The sequence below is a fragment of the Scatophagus argus genome, chromosome 10 (genome assembly GCF_020382885.2).
Source record: "Scatophagus argus isolate fScaArg1 chromosome 10, fScaArg1.pri, whole genome shotgun sequence".
NCBI classification, from domain to species: domain Eukaryota; kingdom Metazoa; phylum Chordata; class Actinopteri; family Scatophagidae; genus Scatophagus; species Scatophagus argus.
This window is the reverse complement of record NC_058502.1, coordinates 640,752-655,413: the sequence shown is the minus strand read 5'-3', so window position 1 is coordinate 655,413 and position 14,662 is coordinate 640,752. Positions and strand designations below refer to the sequence as shown.

At 47.8% G+C, this 14,662-nt stretch overlaps 2 protein-coding genes across 5 annotated transcripts in view; both read left to right on the top strand.

Annotated features, from left to right (window-relative positions):
- Positions 1–574: 574 nt before the first annotated feature.
- LOC124066159 (prolyl-tRNA synthetase associated domain-containing protein 1-like) lies at positions 575–3,932 on the top strand. The gene is made up of 4 exons (XM_046402352.1): positions 575–765; positions 1,735–1,860; positions 1,937–2,026; positions 2,539–3,932. The coding sequence occupies exons 1-4, from the start codon at positions 685–687 to the stop codon at positions 2,749–2,751; spliced, it is 510 nt and encodes a 169-aa protein (XP_046258308.1). The 5' UTR covers positions 575–684; the 3' UTR covers positions 2,752–3,932.
- A 2,057-nt stretch (positions 3,933–5,989) lies between these two features.
- usp54a (ubiquitin specific peptidase 54a) overlaps positions 5,990–14,662 on the top strand; it is a 31,152-nt gene continuing 22,479 nt past the window's right edge. For 2 of the 4 annotated variants that reach the window (XM_046402297.1, XM_046402299.1), the window contains exon 1: positions 12,246–12,870. The gene's annotated coding sequence lies outside the window, so the exon portion shown is untranslated. Of the gene's footprint in view, positions 6,046–12,245; positions 12,871–14,662 lie in introns of those variants that run through there. The other 2 variants (XM_046402300.1, XM_046402301.1) reach the window with 2 other exon arrangements.

Genomic DNA, 14,662 nt, shown 5'->3' with positions numbered 1-14,662 from the left:
TCTGATGATGTTTCGACCCAAATCTCGCAGTTTTATAATCTTCATTTGCTAAAGGAGCGGCGGGTTCAGCTGCCACGCCGACCTCGCGTTAAACTGGGCCGCTGCGGTGCATTAATCTTCATCCCATCACGGACGAGTGCGTGTTTTATAACGCACATCATCCGGGTCACAGTGGGACGCCGGCAGCCCGTCCGGAACGCACAGAGAATATCACGGGGTTCAGTGTGAAGCACAAAGCGAGGCCGTGTGTCGTGACGTCAGCACACGTCAGTGAGACAGGCTTCCTCTGTGCATCCAGGCGGTGGTGGATGAAGTACTTTTACTTAGCTAAAAGTAGCAACAGTATACAAACACTCTGTCACAAGTATAAGTAATAGTATTGTTGTGCATTTAAACCTAAATGATTATCTTATCTTAAGTGAAATAATTAAATGCGTGACTTTTACTCGTAACACAGTATTTCTACACCGCGGTGTTGCTCCAAGGGGTCAGTCATGAAAGTGGATCGTGGGGAGGTGATTCAGTCCAGCAGGTGGCAGCCGAGATGCAGCTGCAGGGGAGACACGAAGAAGAGTCTTCTTCTTCTTCTTCTTCTTCTTCTCTTCTTGCAGCTGTTTCTGTCCATTGACGTGTGGTCCGCCTCTGTTTCTGTTCAGTGATTTTTTTCCAAAACATTTGCCAGAGATGTCCGAAGGTCTGCGGTCCGAGCTGGAGACGTACCTGGAGACTCTGAGCATCCAGACGAGCTGCGTGGAGCACCCACCGGTAAAGCAGCTCAGCGTATCCGTCAGCCGCTCACCCACAGCCCGAACTCCTTACTCAGGAACTTCGTTGTCATTCTTTCAAAACAAAATAACGTTGATGACAGGAGGTTTGATGGGACAGAAATTCAGTCGGGAAAGATTGGACTCTACTCTCACGAGAACAACACACCAGGGAATCTCATTAGACATTTACACATTAATAAGATAAGATTCCGTGCTTACTCTAAAGTTTAGAGTAAGCACGGAATCTTAGGTTTAGAGTCTAAACCTAATGAACGTCTTAAAAACATATCTGGTAACACTGCATGAATCGGTAGAATTTACATGTGAATTCGGCGTTAGTCAGCCCCCTGACTGGTTCTTATCCCCCTGTGGTTTAGTCCTTCAGCTGTGATTTGTCTGCACTGCAGTGTTAATGAGCACGTGGACGGTTTATCTAGTTGTCATTTGACGTAAATAAGAGATGTGCTGCCTGTTGTTTGTATGCCGAATTAACAATCAGCTCAGTCGAAGCTGAAGTAGTGTGAAGATGTTCTCCTTTAGTCGTGTTTCTGTGCGTGGGATCAACCCAATCCAAGAAGCGATGAGTTTTTCAAAGGAACCTGGTGCGACAGCCTAACCTGACGCTTTTACTTTGAAATACAAACTTTATTTAGGGACAAACTCCCTCACCTTCCTAAGCTGTCTTTAAAAGGCACAGACTTGTATTAAACTGTCGTTGGCCTGATGTTAGCGGCTACATGCTGCACACACTGAAGTGGACAGGCGGAAGATTGTCTTCAGGTCTACAGGCTGCTGATCAGCCACTCAGTCTGAACGTTTCCGCTGCACGAGCCTGCCGTGACCTGCAGGAGGCGCCAAACGACACTTTATGTTGATGTGTTTTTGTTTGCACATGCAGTTTTACACTTGGTCATTTAAACCCGCCTGTGTCACGTGATGTGATCGTCTCCTGTCCTACTCCCCGCAGGTGTTCACGGTGGAGGAGATGATGCCTCACCTGCAGGAAGTGAATGGGGCCGTCACTAAGAACCTCTTCCTGAAGGACAAGAAGAAGAAAGGCCTGTGGTTGGTGTCGGCTCGCCACGACCGCCAGGTCAGCTCACGTCAGTGATCACCTTTCACTGCTGAGTGCGTCACATCTCCCCATAATCCTCTCTGTTCCCACCCAGGTGAACCTCAACGACCTCGCCAAGAAGCTCGGTGTTGGCAGCGGTAACCTGCGCTTCGCAGACGAGGCGGCCATGTTGGAGAAGCTCAAGGTGAGAATAGGTTAAAGCACGCAGTTTACAGAAACACCTGGAAGCCCAGTCAGCCTCCTCGGCATCAGGCAGGAAACGTTCAGCTGTGAAAATGTTCCTGTCTGACGCGTTGGTCACTCTGTCAGTGATGTCAGTGATGTCAGTGATATTGTGAATTTATATTTCATGTTTGTGATTCTCTTGTGTCTTACTCACAGTCTTCCTGCAGTCTGACTCCCAGGAGTAAAGAGTGTGTTCATGATGCGAGGAGACCAGGGTTCTCCTCAGTTTAAAACCAGAGTGATGCGTTTAATGTCCACCAGGTGGCAGTGTTCTGCTCTGGTTAACTCACATGTAGTTTACACTTCCAATATGACCCTGGAAAATGTTTGCGCCTCTTTGGTTGCTTTTAAACTCTTTTGGGTTCATGAAAATAAAGACGAAATGTGTCAGGCAGCTCGTGGGTTCTGTGACAGGAACAGGTTGTCTTACCTGACTTCCTGTGTTCACTTCCTCTGTCCGCCTCCTCTCAGGTGGGTCAAGGCTGTGCAACGGCTCTCGCTCTGCTCTTCGATAAGGACCGGAGTGTGAAGTTCGTCCTGGACCGTGACCTGGTGGAGGGAGGCCACCACATGGTCTACTTTCACCCCATGACCAACACGGCCACCATGGGGCTCCGACCAGACGACCTGCTGCGCTTCCTCAAGGAGACTGGACACGAACCCGTCCTGGAGAGCTTCGAGTAGCATGGTAACCTGGACCTGAACCGGGAAGAAAACTGGACCTGAGTATCCTGCAGGGGTTAAACCAGGACACGAAACAAACTCATTCTGCCTTAAATATGATAAAATGGAACCCACGTCTTTAGTCAGAAGCTGAAGAGAAACTTTTATTTTGTAGCCCACAACAGTCGGTCAGAAAAACGTTTTCATAAAAATTGAAATGATTTATTTTAGAGACAAATCAGCCCAGGAGCAACAGTTTTTATGCATGCACACACACACACGCACACACACACACACACACACAGACGTTTGTTTAGTCTGCAGCTGAGAGCAGAGACGTCGACGTGTCCTCGCTCAGCAGCTCTCACACATCGAACTGACGTGTGAAGTTGGTGTTGAGGCTGAAACGAACCCCAGCCAGCTCGTCTGTTTACAGGAGGCTGATCTGCTGGGAGACCTCGAGTCCCGGCCTTCATCAGCTTCATCAGCTTTATTGACAGTATGTATGTTGTTACACACACACACTGAATTCATCTTCTGCATTTCTCTGCATCTCCTTAGTTGAACACACACATGCAACACCCGGCACACACAGGAGCAGTGGGCAGCATCAAGCGCCCGGCGAGCATACTGGGGGGTTAAGTGCTTTGCTCAAGGGCACATCAGCCTAACGGAGGGGGGGAGCATTTTTCGCATTAATCACTCCACCACACCCAAATTCCCCCACCTTTCCCGTCCGGTGGGGGAATGGAACCGGTGACCCTCCGATCACAAGCCGCCTCTCCCACCTCCAGGCCACGGCTGCCCCCGTGGCTGTGGATCCTGTCTGACGTACACGGTTGCAGACCACCTAAACCCCCTCAAAATTACTTTGAGAACTTTGATTTTGTTTGATTTCATCAGACCGCTGGTGAAACATTCGTCCTGAGGGTGGCACGAGAGGAAACATCACGGACTCACTGAGGTGAACCAAAGTGTTCAGGAGGTCACAGACATGGACGGTGTAGTGCTTTTATTTTGAAAGGACCACCAGGAATGCTTGCACTTGGCAGGTCCATCAGCCTGCAGCTGATTACCAAAGGTTCCTGAGCTGTGTGTGTGTGTCTGTGTGTGAAGTGCTCCCTCTCTGCATTCTTAATGAGACTGTGTATTGTTGTATTGTTGTGTAAAATTAGCAAATGAATAAACGTCACGTACTGACACTCGGTTCCCAGGAATTCTTTCACACGCTGTGTGTGTGTGTGTGTGTGTGTGTGTGTGTGTGTGCGTGTGCGCGTGCGTGTGTGTGTGTGTGCGCGCGCCTGCGTGACCCCCTGTTGTTCACACATTGTGCTGGGAGAAGTCCTGTGTGGGAATCTCTGTGAAACAGACGTATGTTAGCTGCCGCTGATTGAGATGCTGCAGTCAGAGTTAAACTTAATTATTAAAGAGTTGAGTTAAATGAACCAATGAGAGAGCGAACAGATGGTCACATGTTCCATCCTCACAGTGCTGAGTGACCTCTGACCTGGAGAGAGAGCTTCTCTCCAGCGCTTCCTGTCTGTCTGTCTGACTGTCTGTCTGTCTGTCTGGTTTCCATCAGTTGTGGTCCTGAGCTGTAGCTCTGTCACCGTGGCAACACAGAGGAGTGTGGTCGCTATGGGAGACGAGCCAGAAATAAGCTATCATTAGATGTCTGTGTGTGTCTAGACGTCGTCGTCGGGTTCTTATGTGTTTTTCTGCTGTTTCTTAGTTTTCCTCACAGCTCCAGAGTCTCTTCAGTGAACACTGCAGTCTGCTGTGGGAGGAGGAGTAATGCAGTACTACTGATGAGTACTGTAGTAGTACCTGTTCAAAGTCCTTTGAAAAGAACTGTTGTCTCCCCCTTCTGGCAGGCAGAGTCTTTACAGTCACAGTGGACCTTGACCACCTGTTGCACACCTGTTCACCTGGACTTACCTCAGTGTCCTGCACCTGTCCTCAGACCTGTCAGTCACACCCGGGAGGCTGCGGTCCAGCAGCACCGGGCTGTTACAGGACCTTCATGAGTGACCATCTCAGTGATGTTCTCAGCTGCGAGATGAGGAGGCCACACAGCTGGGTCAGTCCGTTAACGAGGCAGTTCAGTCTGTTGACGATCTGTTAATATTTAAAACTTTTTGAATACATGTTTGTTCTCTTAAAAACAAGACTGAGAGAAAGCTGCAGAGCTGCGGAAAACGTGCTGAGACGGAGAGGACGTGAGGCCTGCAGGCTTCGACAGCCTGATGAACACAGCTGACGTTTCAGGTGAATTCTTTAAAATGCTCTGCTGTGATTGGACAGTAAAAGTTTAAATGGCACGTCTGATTGGAGGCCGGTCTTTCACACGAATCCATCACGTCTGCTGCTGTAACCATCTGACATTATGAGTGACAAATGATCCTGCACCCCCCCCACACACACACAGAGTAAATGAGGTGAAGGGTCTGATATGTTTAATGGGACTGTCGGGTGTTTCTGCATCGGTTCAGTGTTGGTGTTTTGAAGTGGAAGCTGTTCTAGAACAGACACAAGTCTGATTCCCTGAAGTGAAGCATCTGCAAAACTTTTACTTCTGTTTCCTTCTTACTTAAATACAGCGATTAATCATGTGGTCTATAACAGTTCAAATATGGGGAAGATTTCCTGAATCTGAAGGTGGAGTCTTTAAAAGTTTTGGCTAAAACTCAAAGAGAAAATCCTCAGGTTACAACCGGTTTTGTTTTTGCTCGATCAAACAAGCAGCATCGCAGTACTGACAGTCTGGACTCAGTCAGTATGACACACGTATGTGTCGTTCTGCCACACATAAAAATAGAAATAGGTCAGGTAGGCTTTTTTCAAAGATAGGAAGCCAAAAATGATCCCAGAGACAGGGTCATCACAGGTCATCATTAAGTCACATGATCACAGCGGGCAGGTGTCCTCACGCTGTTAGAAACAAGCCTGTTGCTTTTGCCCTGCAGGAGTGACTGACACTTCCCCTTTAAGAGATCCAGGAAGTGCACCGGTGCAGGGAGGGGGTGCTGGGAGGCGGGGCTTCCTGGTTCAGGGGTGGTGCTTTTTGAGGAAACAGGTGTGTGTTCTAACAGGGATGATGTCATTCTCTGGCTGAGTCACCTGGGAGACGGCTGCTGAGTGTGGCGTGGACAGAGAGATAAGAAAGAGGAGGAGGAGGAGGAGGCAACGAGCTGCCACCATCACTGCTGTTTTTCTTCCCTGAGGAGGCGTCGGTGTGAGGCAGGAGGCCCAGCAGAGGAGCAGGAGGAGGAGGAGGAGGAGGAGATCACCGTTTGAATGCTGCCGTTTGTCAAGGTGAGACAGAGACAGAGAGAGGTAACATGCAGTCATAGAGTGACTCACATTCTGTGGCTGAATCTTCTCACCAAACTCCATTCAAAAATCTGCTCATTTTGTCTCATCTCCTAACTAATAAGGCCTCAACTCAAAGTGGACACCACCGTCCACACACTTTGGTCTGTTTGTTCAGGGAAATGTTTGTGCTACAGCATCCAGTCTTGTTTTAAACAAATATGTTTTTTAGTGCTCATATTTATCTCTGAGGCAGTTGCAGCCTCTGCGTTCTTGCAGCTGAGCGGCACCAGTTTGTCTCTTAGTTTTATTCCAAAGTTTTATTCAGACGTGATCAGACATCAGCGTCACGTTTCAAACTGAGCACGCAGCCTTCAGGACCACGGCTTGATTCAGCTCAAATCTGTGGAAAGGTGAGGCGTGCTGCCAGGTGAGCTGAGGAGGAGGAGGGGGAGGAGGAGCAGCAGGAAGAGTAGCAGCAGGAGCAGGAGGAGGAGCAGCAGGAGGAGCAGGAACAGCAGGAGGAGGAGCAGGAGCAGCAGGAGCAGGAGGAGGAGGAGGAGGAGGAGCAGGAACAGCAGGAGCAGCAGGAGGAGGAGCAGCAGGAGGAGGAGCAGCAGGAGTAGGAGCAGCAGGAGGAGGAGGAGCAGCAGGAGCAGGAGGAGGGGCAGGAGGAGGAGGAGCAGCAGGAGGAGCAGGAGCTGCAGGAGCAGCAGGAGGATCAGGAACAGCAGGAGGAGCAGCAGGAGCAGCAGGAGGAGGAGCAGCAGGAGGAGGAGGAGCAGGAGGAGGAGGAGCAGGAACAGCAGGAGCAGCAGCAGGAGCAGCAGGAGGAGGAGCAGCAGGAGGAGGAGGAGCAGGAGGAGGAGCAGGAGCTGCAGGAGCAGCACACTGACTCATTCAGTCTGTGATTTCTCCAGCTTAGCAGTCAGTTTTCTTTGCTCTCCGTCGCTGCCTGCTTTTGGTCTTCGTTTTGGATCGTCTGTCTGTCACTGAAGTCTGACGCCATGGACGCTGAGCCTGTCTGGTTTTGGCGGGAAGCTACTTTCATACTGGGACAACATTCAAACCGCTTCCTGCAGTCCCACCGTCGTTTCCTTCTTTTCTCTGAACTCTGTCACCAGTCAAGGCCCATAAACTTCCTCCATCTTCTCTCATGTTGCTCCGACCTCAGACCTGAACCTGCTCGAGCTGCTAAACCACGCAGCAACACCACTGCAGTACTCTCAGCTCCGTGCAGTAACAGTACTGCAATACTGTGTACCTGACTCTGCTGCAACTGGAGGCTCCTTGAAGTACTTTGTACACAGTCAGTGCGGATGTTCCCGACCCGCAGAGTCGTGATTTAAGCTGCGACACACCGGCGTGTCTTCAGTCTCTGGACTTTGGTCTTTGTCTGGTGGGATATTTGAGCGTTAACTGAATGAAATGATTTCCGTGGTGGAGCTGCTAACGACTCACAAACACCTCAACTCAACTTTACTTTGAAAGGGTCTCAGGACAGGAAGTTTGGTTTAAATTCCTCATGTTGTAGTTCAGTGTAATCATGGCTATAGCTGTTAAATAAATGCAGTGGAGTACAAGTTGTATACAACTGAAATACTCAAGTAAAGTACAAGTACCTCAGAACAGTACACATGATTAATTATGTACGTGGTTTAGTGATGCGTCTTCTCTCCACACGGGCTGAAGACTTCGACGTCGATAACGTTGAAGATCACATTACAGTCAGTCAGTCTGTCAAAGCGAAGACGAGCTGACGGCGTCAGACAGCAAACAGGTGACTAACAGTCTGCACACACACACACACACAGAGCCCGCGGCTGTGTGTGTGTGTGTGTGGTACCATCATATGACTGGGAGGGTAAATAGTGCACATGCAACACGGGTGAACGGTGAGGATGATGTCATACAGGAAGTGGATGACACACACACACAGAGTTAATGTTTAGCTGGTTGGCTTGTGTGTTTCTGCTGTTACAAACCTCACCTGTGGCAGGTGAAACCTGTCACATGCAACAGGACTGTCTTCACTCTGAGACACACGTGTGTGGACGTCGTCTCTGAACTGTGGGACCCTCTGACTCCTCTAGCGCCACCATCAGGTCAACATTGCTTTATTTTCATCATCTTCTTACTATAGTCTTGGTATCTCACGATCGTATGACTTTTCACAACTTGATTCTCAAACTCTCCGTCCAATAAGATCAAACATTGTGCTCTCAGTCTGTTTCATGGTGCATAATTAAGCCTGATTGTCCTGGTGGACAAACGGGTCTGAGTGGCGTGATGACTGTGTGTTTGTCTGAGACAAACGATTTGAGGTTGTCACGGCGTGTTTTCAGACCCAACACTGAGTCACGTCCATCCTGTCCCACTCTTACTGTCCCCCGTCACTGCTGCTGCTGTGCTGATGAACAAAGAGCTCAGTGAAGTGAGAGCGGAGACGCGTCTCTCATTCACAAAGAGTCTGCAGCTCAGGACAGACCGACCTGCTGCAGCTTCCTGCTCATTACGGACCCTCGGTGTGTGTGTGTGTGTCTGAACCAGTTCACTCGTGCTGAATTAGAAACAGTTAACAACGCTGGCGAACATACGAGCAGCAGAACTTTTCACTGCTCTGAAAGCAGCTCTGGCGCAGGTCAAAGCTGAAAGTTTGGTGTCCTCGGCTGACCTGAGGATCCTGATTGGACAGGAGCTCCGTCCAGCTCTGCGGTCATGAAGAAAAGTTTCAGCAGGTTCAAACCTCACTGAAATGTTTGTATTTTGTCCTGTCAACCAGCTGTTTTGTTTCTCTTTTCTCGTTTGCCTCACTGTGGTGCTTGAATATCCCGTAAAATCAATTTTAATGCTCCTTCAGAATAAAAGCATGCTCACAGTTTTTACCTTTTGTGGAAAAACCCGTTTCTGTCCATTTTAATTTGACGTTCCCTTGCACTACGATGGCTGTGCCTAAGTTGGCTTACATTTTGGGAGGCTGTGCTCTGGTGTCCTACTAATCCCTGTTGTCTTTGTGCTGTGACCTCTGACCTTTGACCTCCTTCCTGTCGCTTGTGTCGAAGCTCGCTCTGCTCCCCTCTGTACAGAAATGGTCCGTTTGCATGTCCCAATATGGACGAGAGGAGTCCAATAATTCTGAAACATTTTCAAACAAAGTGCTGCATGGAGCAGAGACAGCAGAAAACAGACTAAGAGCAGAGCCTGACAGTGCGAGCGCGGAGATGATGTGTTGGCTGTTTGTGGTCTGCGTTGTCTTCCAGGTTCAGTAGTTTTCAGTGTGAAGCAGCTCTGGAGTGTGTTTGGTTTTGTCCATATTTATGCTCCTGTTCCTGAGCAGCAGAGGATATGAACCGTGTCAGATATTCATTTTATAACCTGCTCTTGTTGACTTAAGCTCGGGACAAACCTGAAGACAAGCAGGACAAATCAGACTGCCTTCACCAGTTTTTTAACGGGCTGAGCACCAACATGTTCTCGTACGGAAACCAACATGGACGCCACGCAGCAGTTTGAACTGTTTGTGTTGAAAAGGCTCAAAATGTTCGGTGAGATCCTTCGTGGAGGCGTGTGGGACCGAAGAGCCTCCAGAGGAAACGTCAGATAAAGCTGTTTATTTTCGGCTACGTCTCCCATGGCAACACACGGGCGACGTCACCAATCACCGACATCCGCTGCCGGTCTGTGAGAACAGATCCAGTCTGACTGGGTCTCATAAAGCACCAGGCTGGACCTTGATGGAACCACCACTTGTCGAACCTTTGGTGTGAAATTCAGCTGTGAGACTGGTTCCCATTAGAGTTTAGCCAACCTCAGTATTTTACCATCTGGAAACTGGATCCAAAATGGAAACTGGTTCTGGATCGCCTTCTGAATCCATGTAGATTTTGTTGCCTAAACCCAAATCGTGAGGAACCAGTTTGTCTTTTATTTTGAAGGACTCGTGCTGTCGCTCAGAGTCATGTGATGTGTGTTGAACATCATGGCTGCTAAGGATCCTCCTGACCTTCCCTTGGGACAGATGAGGCACAGGTGTGTTCAGGTGTGAAGCTCCTCGAACAGCTGCTGTTTGTGTGGCCTTGCAGGGGAGCTTCTCAGCAGGGGTTAACATGATGATCCACTGCTGGAAACTCATCCAACACATCCTGTTCACACGCGAGAGCTGCTGCCTCTCATCTTCAGACTGTCTGTGTCTGTAAGACTCATGAAGTACTGGTGTCATGCTTTTACTGCATGTTTTGTGTACACGATTCTGTCACATGAAGGATAAAACAAACAGCCACCCGACACGTCACCACATGCTTCACTTTTATTCTGAAGGTCTGGGCAATGGCGCCTGCTGTAAGATGTAGACTTTGATCAAATATGACTCAGCAGTAGTACTTCAACATTGTTTTTACACTTGAATTTTTATGCAGATTAACAACATGTTTGCTTTTTCCAGTCCTTATGCTAAGCTATACTAGCTTCATGTATGAAAAGTGAGTACATGACGGTCTGAGAGTTTTCATCTGATTCATTGTTGAGATTTTTCTTCTTCCAAACGACTATCAAAGCTTTATTTTGGTCTCAGCAGAATCTTCAAGAGTACATTAAATCTAATCAATAACCTATAATTTAATCTGGTCATAGGTTATGGAAGGAGGAGTCTGAAAAACAGTTCAGACGTTCAGTATCTGTAAAACTGACAGAGCTGAACTGCTTCCAAACTGTGGCGAGGATGACAAACACCATCATCACTCGTCCCTCTGTAAACATCCATAGAAACGCTTGCAGCCACGTTGAGCCCAGTTCGGCCCAGTCTGGTCCCAGTTTGGTCCCGGCTAATAGAAACCAGGCTGAGGAGTTTCCACCAGAGGAATGTTTGAGGGCTGAGCTGTGGTTCGTATCTGATCTCCACCCTCGTCGTCTTGTGAACTTCTGTTTACTCTGGTACACAGTGTGTTTTTATAGGCAGTATTACTGCAGTACTTCAGTGCTGCGCTGAAGTACATACTACTGCTGCACTACATGTCAGAGAGATTTACTGTACAGTGCAGAAGACACTTCTCACTGCATGTTGTCTTTTATTCTGAAAGTCCTCGCGTCATCCTGAGGAGTCATATTCACCAAACAGCTGAACTGATTCTCTGTGTTTCAGTGGGCCGAACGCCTGCTGTTGTTGTTGATCTGCTCTGGTTTCCAGCTGTAAACTCCTCCCAGTTTTCATTTTCTCGGTGACAGAAAAACAATAAATCAGTTTTATTATGTGGTGAATTCATTACTTTCTTCTGTTCACAGTTGACAGCTGCAAAGCGACTTTTGCTCACATTATCTGTAGGATTACTTCGAAGTGTACTTCAGTGTAAGTTTGTGGTACTTTACATGAGTACATATCCATTTTCTGCTACTTTGTACTCCCAGTCTTCCAGTCCACTCGGGTACTTTGGGTACTTTTTACTGCACTGCTTCTGGTTGTAGTATTAATGGTGGTACTATGACGGTGGTAAAGTATGAATAAATCAGATTAAAATATTTATGTGAATGAGTTAGCAAAAGCTGTTAATGAATAATTGAACTCCCTATAATGACAGGAAGTTTATTATAATCAACATGTTGACTGTGAACAGTGTGAGTCCTCCTGCAGTGTGTGCGTTGTGTCAGGCTGTGCTGAGCTGCACCTATTGATCCTGACATGTCCTCCTGTGTTTCTAAAGTGATCAATACTCTGATCAATACAGTCACACAGCACTACTTCACTGCGCAGTCAGCTCACAGGTTTAACTCCTGAGTGGCTTCATTCCCAACACCAGACTCCACTGATTATCCACAGACTTTTAGGAGGTGATGATATTCCACTGACCTCATCTTAAGGTTAGTATAATCTCATGATAATCTCCACAGGAATCTAAAAGGTGTGCTAATTATTTACCTGTCTGACCTCTTAAACTGTTGCATTGGTTGTCCCAATGGACCTAAATATATCTTTAAATAAGAGACATGGCGCTTGAAGGACTCTCTGACATTTTGGAAATTGTCTTGTTCCTTTTTTTCCAGAGTCGCACATTGATGATGAGTGCCAGTTTTCTGGCTTGGTCAGGTTTGGCCATCAGGACTGATGATTGGTTAGGGTCAAGGCGAGGCTTGGTAAGCCAAGACAGAACAGGGCAGATTGTTCCGGTCCAGGATGTGGTTAGCCTAGCTTAGCACAAAGATGTGATGCAGGGTGAACTGTTAGCCTAGCATAAACTGGATCTTATAAGTTAACAAGCCAGTAAGCAGTGTACAGTCAGCTGGATTTAAAACAGGACTGATAAGATGCTGCGTACAGATGCTGTTTGGTTAGCAAACAATTTGAACTCTGAATAATGTTAGCTAGCATTTGTGTTGACTGTTTCCATTAGGTGTCAAAACAACAAACGAGCATAAAGAAGGCCTACCGCCACCTGCTGGCGCAGAGAGGTATATCCTGGTCCAGTGCGGACGTGTTGTCCCTAATCTTTGTTTTTTGGCCCCAGCACAGGCGACATCACGGTAGGCCTGTGTCGTCAGCAGTTATGTGACGTCAGTTTGGTGTAGTAAAGTATCCGAAAGTTAGTACTTTCACTACAAATTGTTTTTATGATTTAATATGAAGATGTTTTGTTCCCACGCTGAACACATACAATAACAGGACATGGACACGCACGCACGCACACGCACTCGTGCTCGCGCGCAGTGCTGCAGGTAGTAACTCCTCCCCCCTCCATTCTGCCGCTTTAAACACAATAACCGCCGCTTCTCCGGAGCTGCGGACAAACTGGCTCCAGGTCAGCCGGGATTGCTGCTTCTCCTCCGGTTTACAGGTCACAGGTGAGCCCGTCTGTAACGTCTGCGTTCGTGCTGTGATGATGTCTGTAGATTTGAACGTAGCAGCCGTTACTCTCATTCACCGGCGTTAGCTAATACTACGCTGTCGGTGCCGGTTCCAAACAAGCTCGGCAGTGAACCGCTCGCTAACGTGCCGTAAACATCCAGGCGGATTCGGTGTTTTTGTGGTTGTAGCTGAGCCGAACCGGAGAGTATTCGGTTAAAACTGGTCGGTGATGCTGTTTTGCCCTCATTGTTCTCCGTGAAGTTTGCTGGAAGTGATGTAATGTAGCCCGGTGCGTTCGGTGCGGTGTGAGCCCTGCGCCGGACCCCCTTTGAAAAAACAAGCATTTAAAGTGCAACATCGCTCGTCAGCAGACGGCCATATGGCTGGACGTATTTTGGCCTCCTGTGCTCGGAGTAATTTGGCAGGCAGTTAACACACCAGTCATAATAGTGTCTTAATGAAACCTCAACTCTGGGCATTTGCTCCCGGGCTTCTTCACTCCCGTTTTCGAAGAAAGAAATAAGAGGCGAACCAGCTTTGAACGTGACGTGTTTTCTGTTTGAACAAGAGCCCTCCGCTGGGTCTGGTTCATGCCGATGTGAAGAATGGTTCCTGTGGATTTCGATTACTGACTGATGAATACTCTCCAACCAGTATATGTTGGCATGTAAGCAAGAAACTTTTAAATGTTCGATTTTGAGAAGGGAATTTGGCGTGGAGGTAGAATGAGAGCCTGAAGGGGACAAGATGCGATGGAATCCGCTTTTGGTGAACGAGTTATTTTAGAGGTTAATTGTTCGATGATCAGCAGCGCGTGAACTAACTTTAAAACAGCGCAGTTACAGCGTCACATCATACATTCATCCCTGCGTTCAGACTGACGTTACTTGTAGTGTGAATGCATTGAAACAACCTGTGGGTCTGCTGGTCGTGGTTTTGTCCTGAGTGAACCTCCATCACAGTGATGCTGGGAGTGAAGCGCCTGAGCTTTAAATTAAAGGGACATTATTCAGCAGTGTTCATGGGAAAATAATGTGCTGAAAGAAGAGGAGGAGGAGCTCCTCCCGGTCTGGGTGATTTACTGTTTATTCACTCAACTGGTGGAATGTGGGAGAGCGAAAATTAGAACAATACATTCACATCAGGAGGTGTGACGGAGCAGAAACAACAGGAAGCCTCTGCAGAAAGTTTGAGTTTGAGGGGGAAAGTTTCTGAAATAGTTGGCTGTTGTCAAGTTGTGTTCTTGTTATCTCCATCCTTAATTCAAACTAAATAATGATGAGTTTCGCCTCACGGATGCCTGAAGGTCCTGGGATTTGATGTCCAGTGGAGTTGATGAGAAGCTTCTGAGATGTAATGAATGCTGGTGTCCAGCTGTGACTGTAAGTCGACTGGCAGAATTAATCAACTGTTTTGTTTTTTTATCATCAATCAGTTATTTGAGTCAGTTCAAGCAAAATGTGAGACTTGATCTGGTTCCAGCTTGATTCTGCTGACTTTTTACGTGATCGTAATCTGAATCTGTTTGGGTTTTGGACAGCTGCTCCAATGAAACATCTCAAGATTTCTGTTTTCACTGCTTTATGGAGGTCCACAGACTGATGAGTGAAACGACCAGCATATCCACTCAAAATGAAAATAATCATCAGTGGTGTCCTTGTTCACCGTAAACTCACCTCCTCCATGGATGAAGACCCGATGCTGTGGAGCTGCCACCAGGAGTCGACTGAATGAAAACTGACCTCCGACTGGTTTGTGAGCAGATGAACTGGCCGTCAGAGAGAGGGA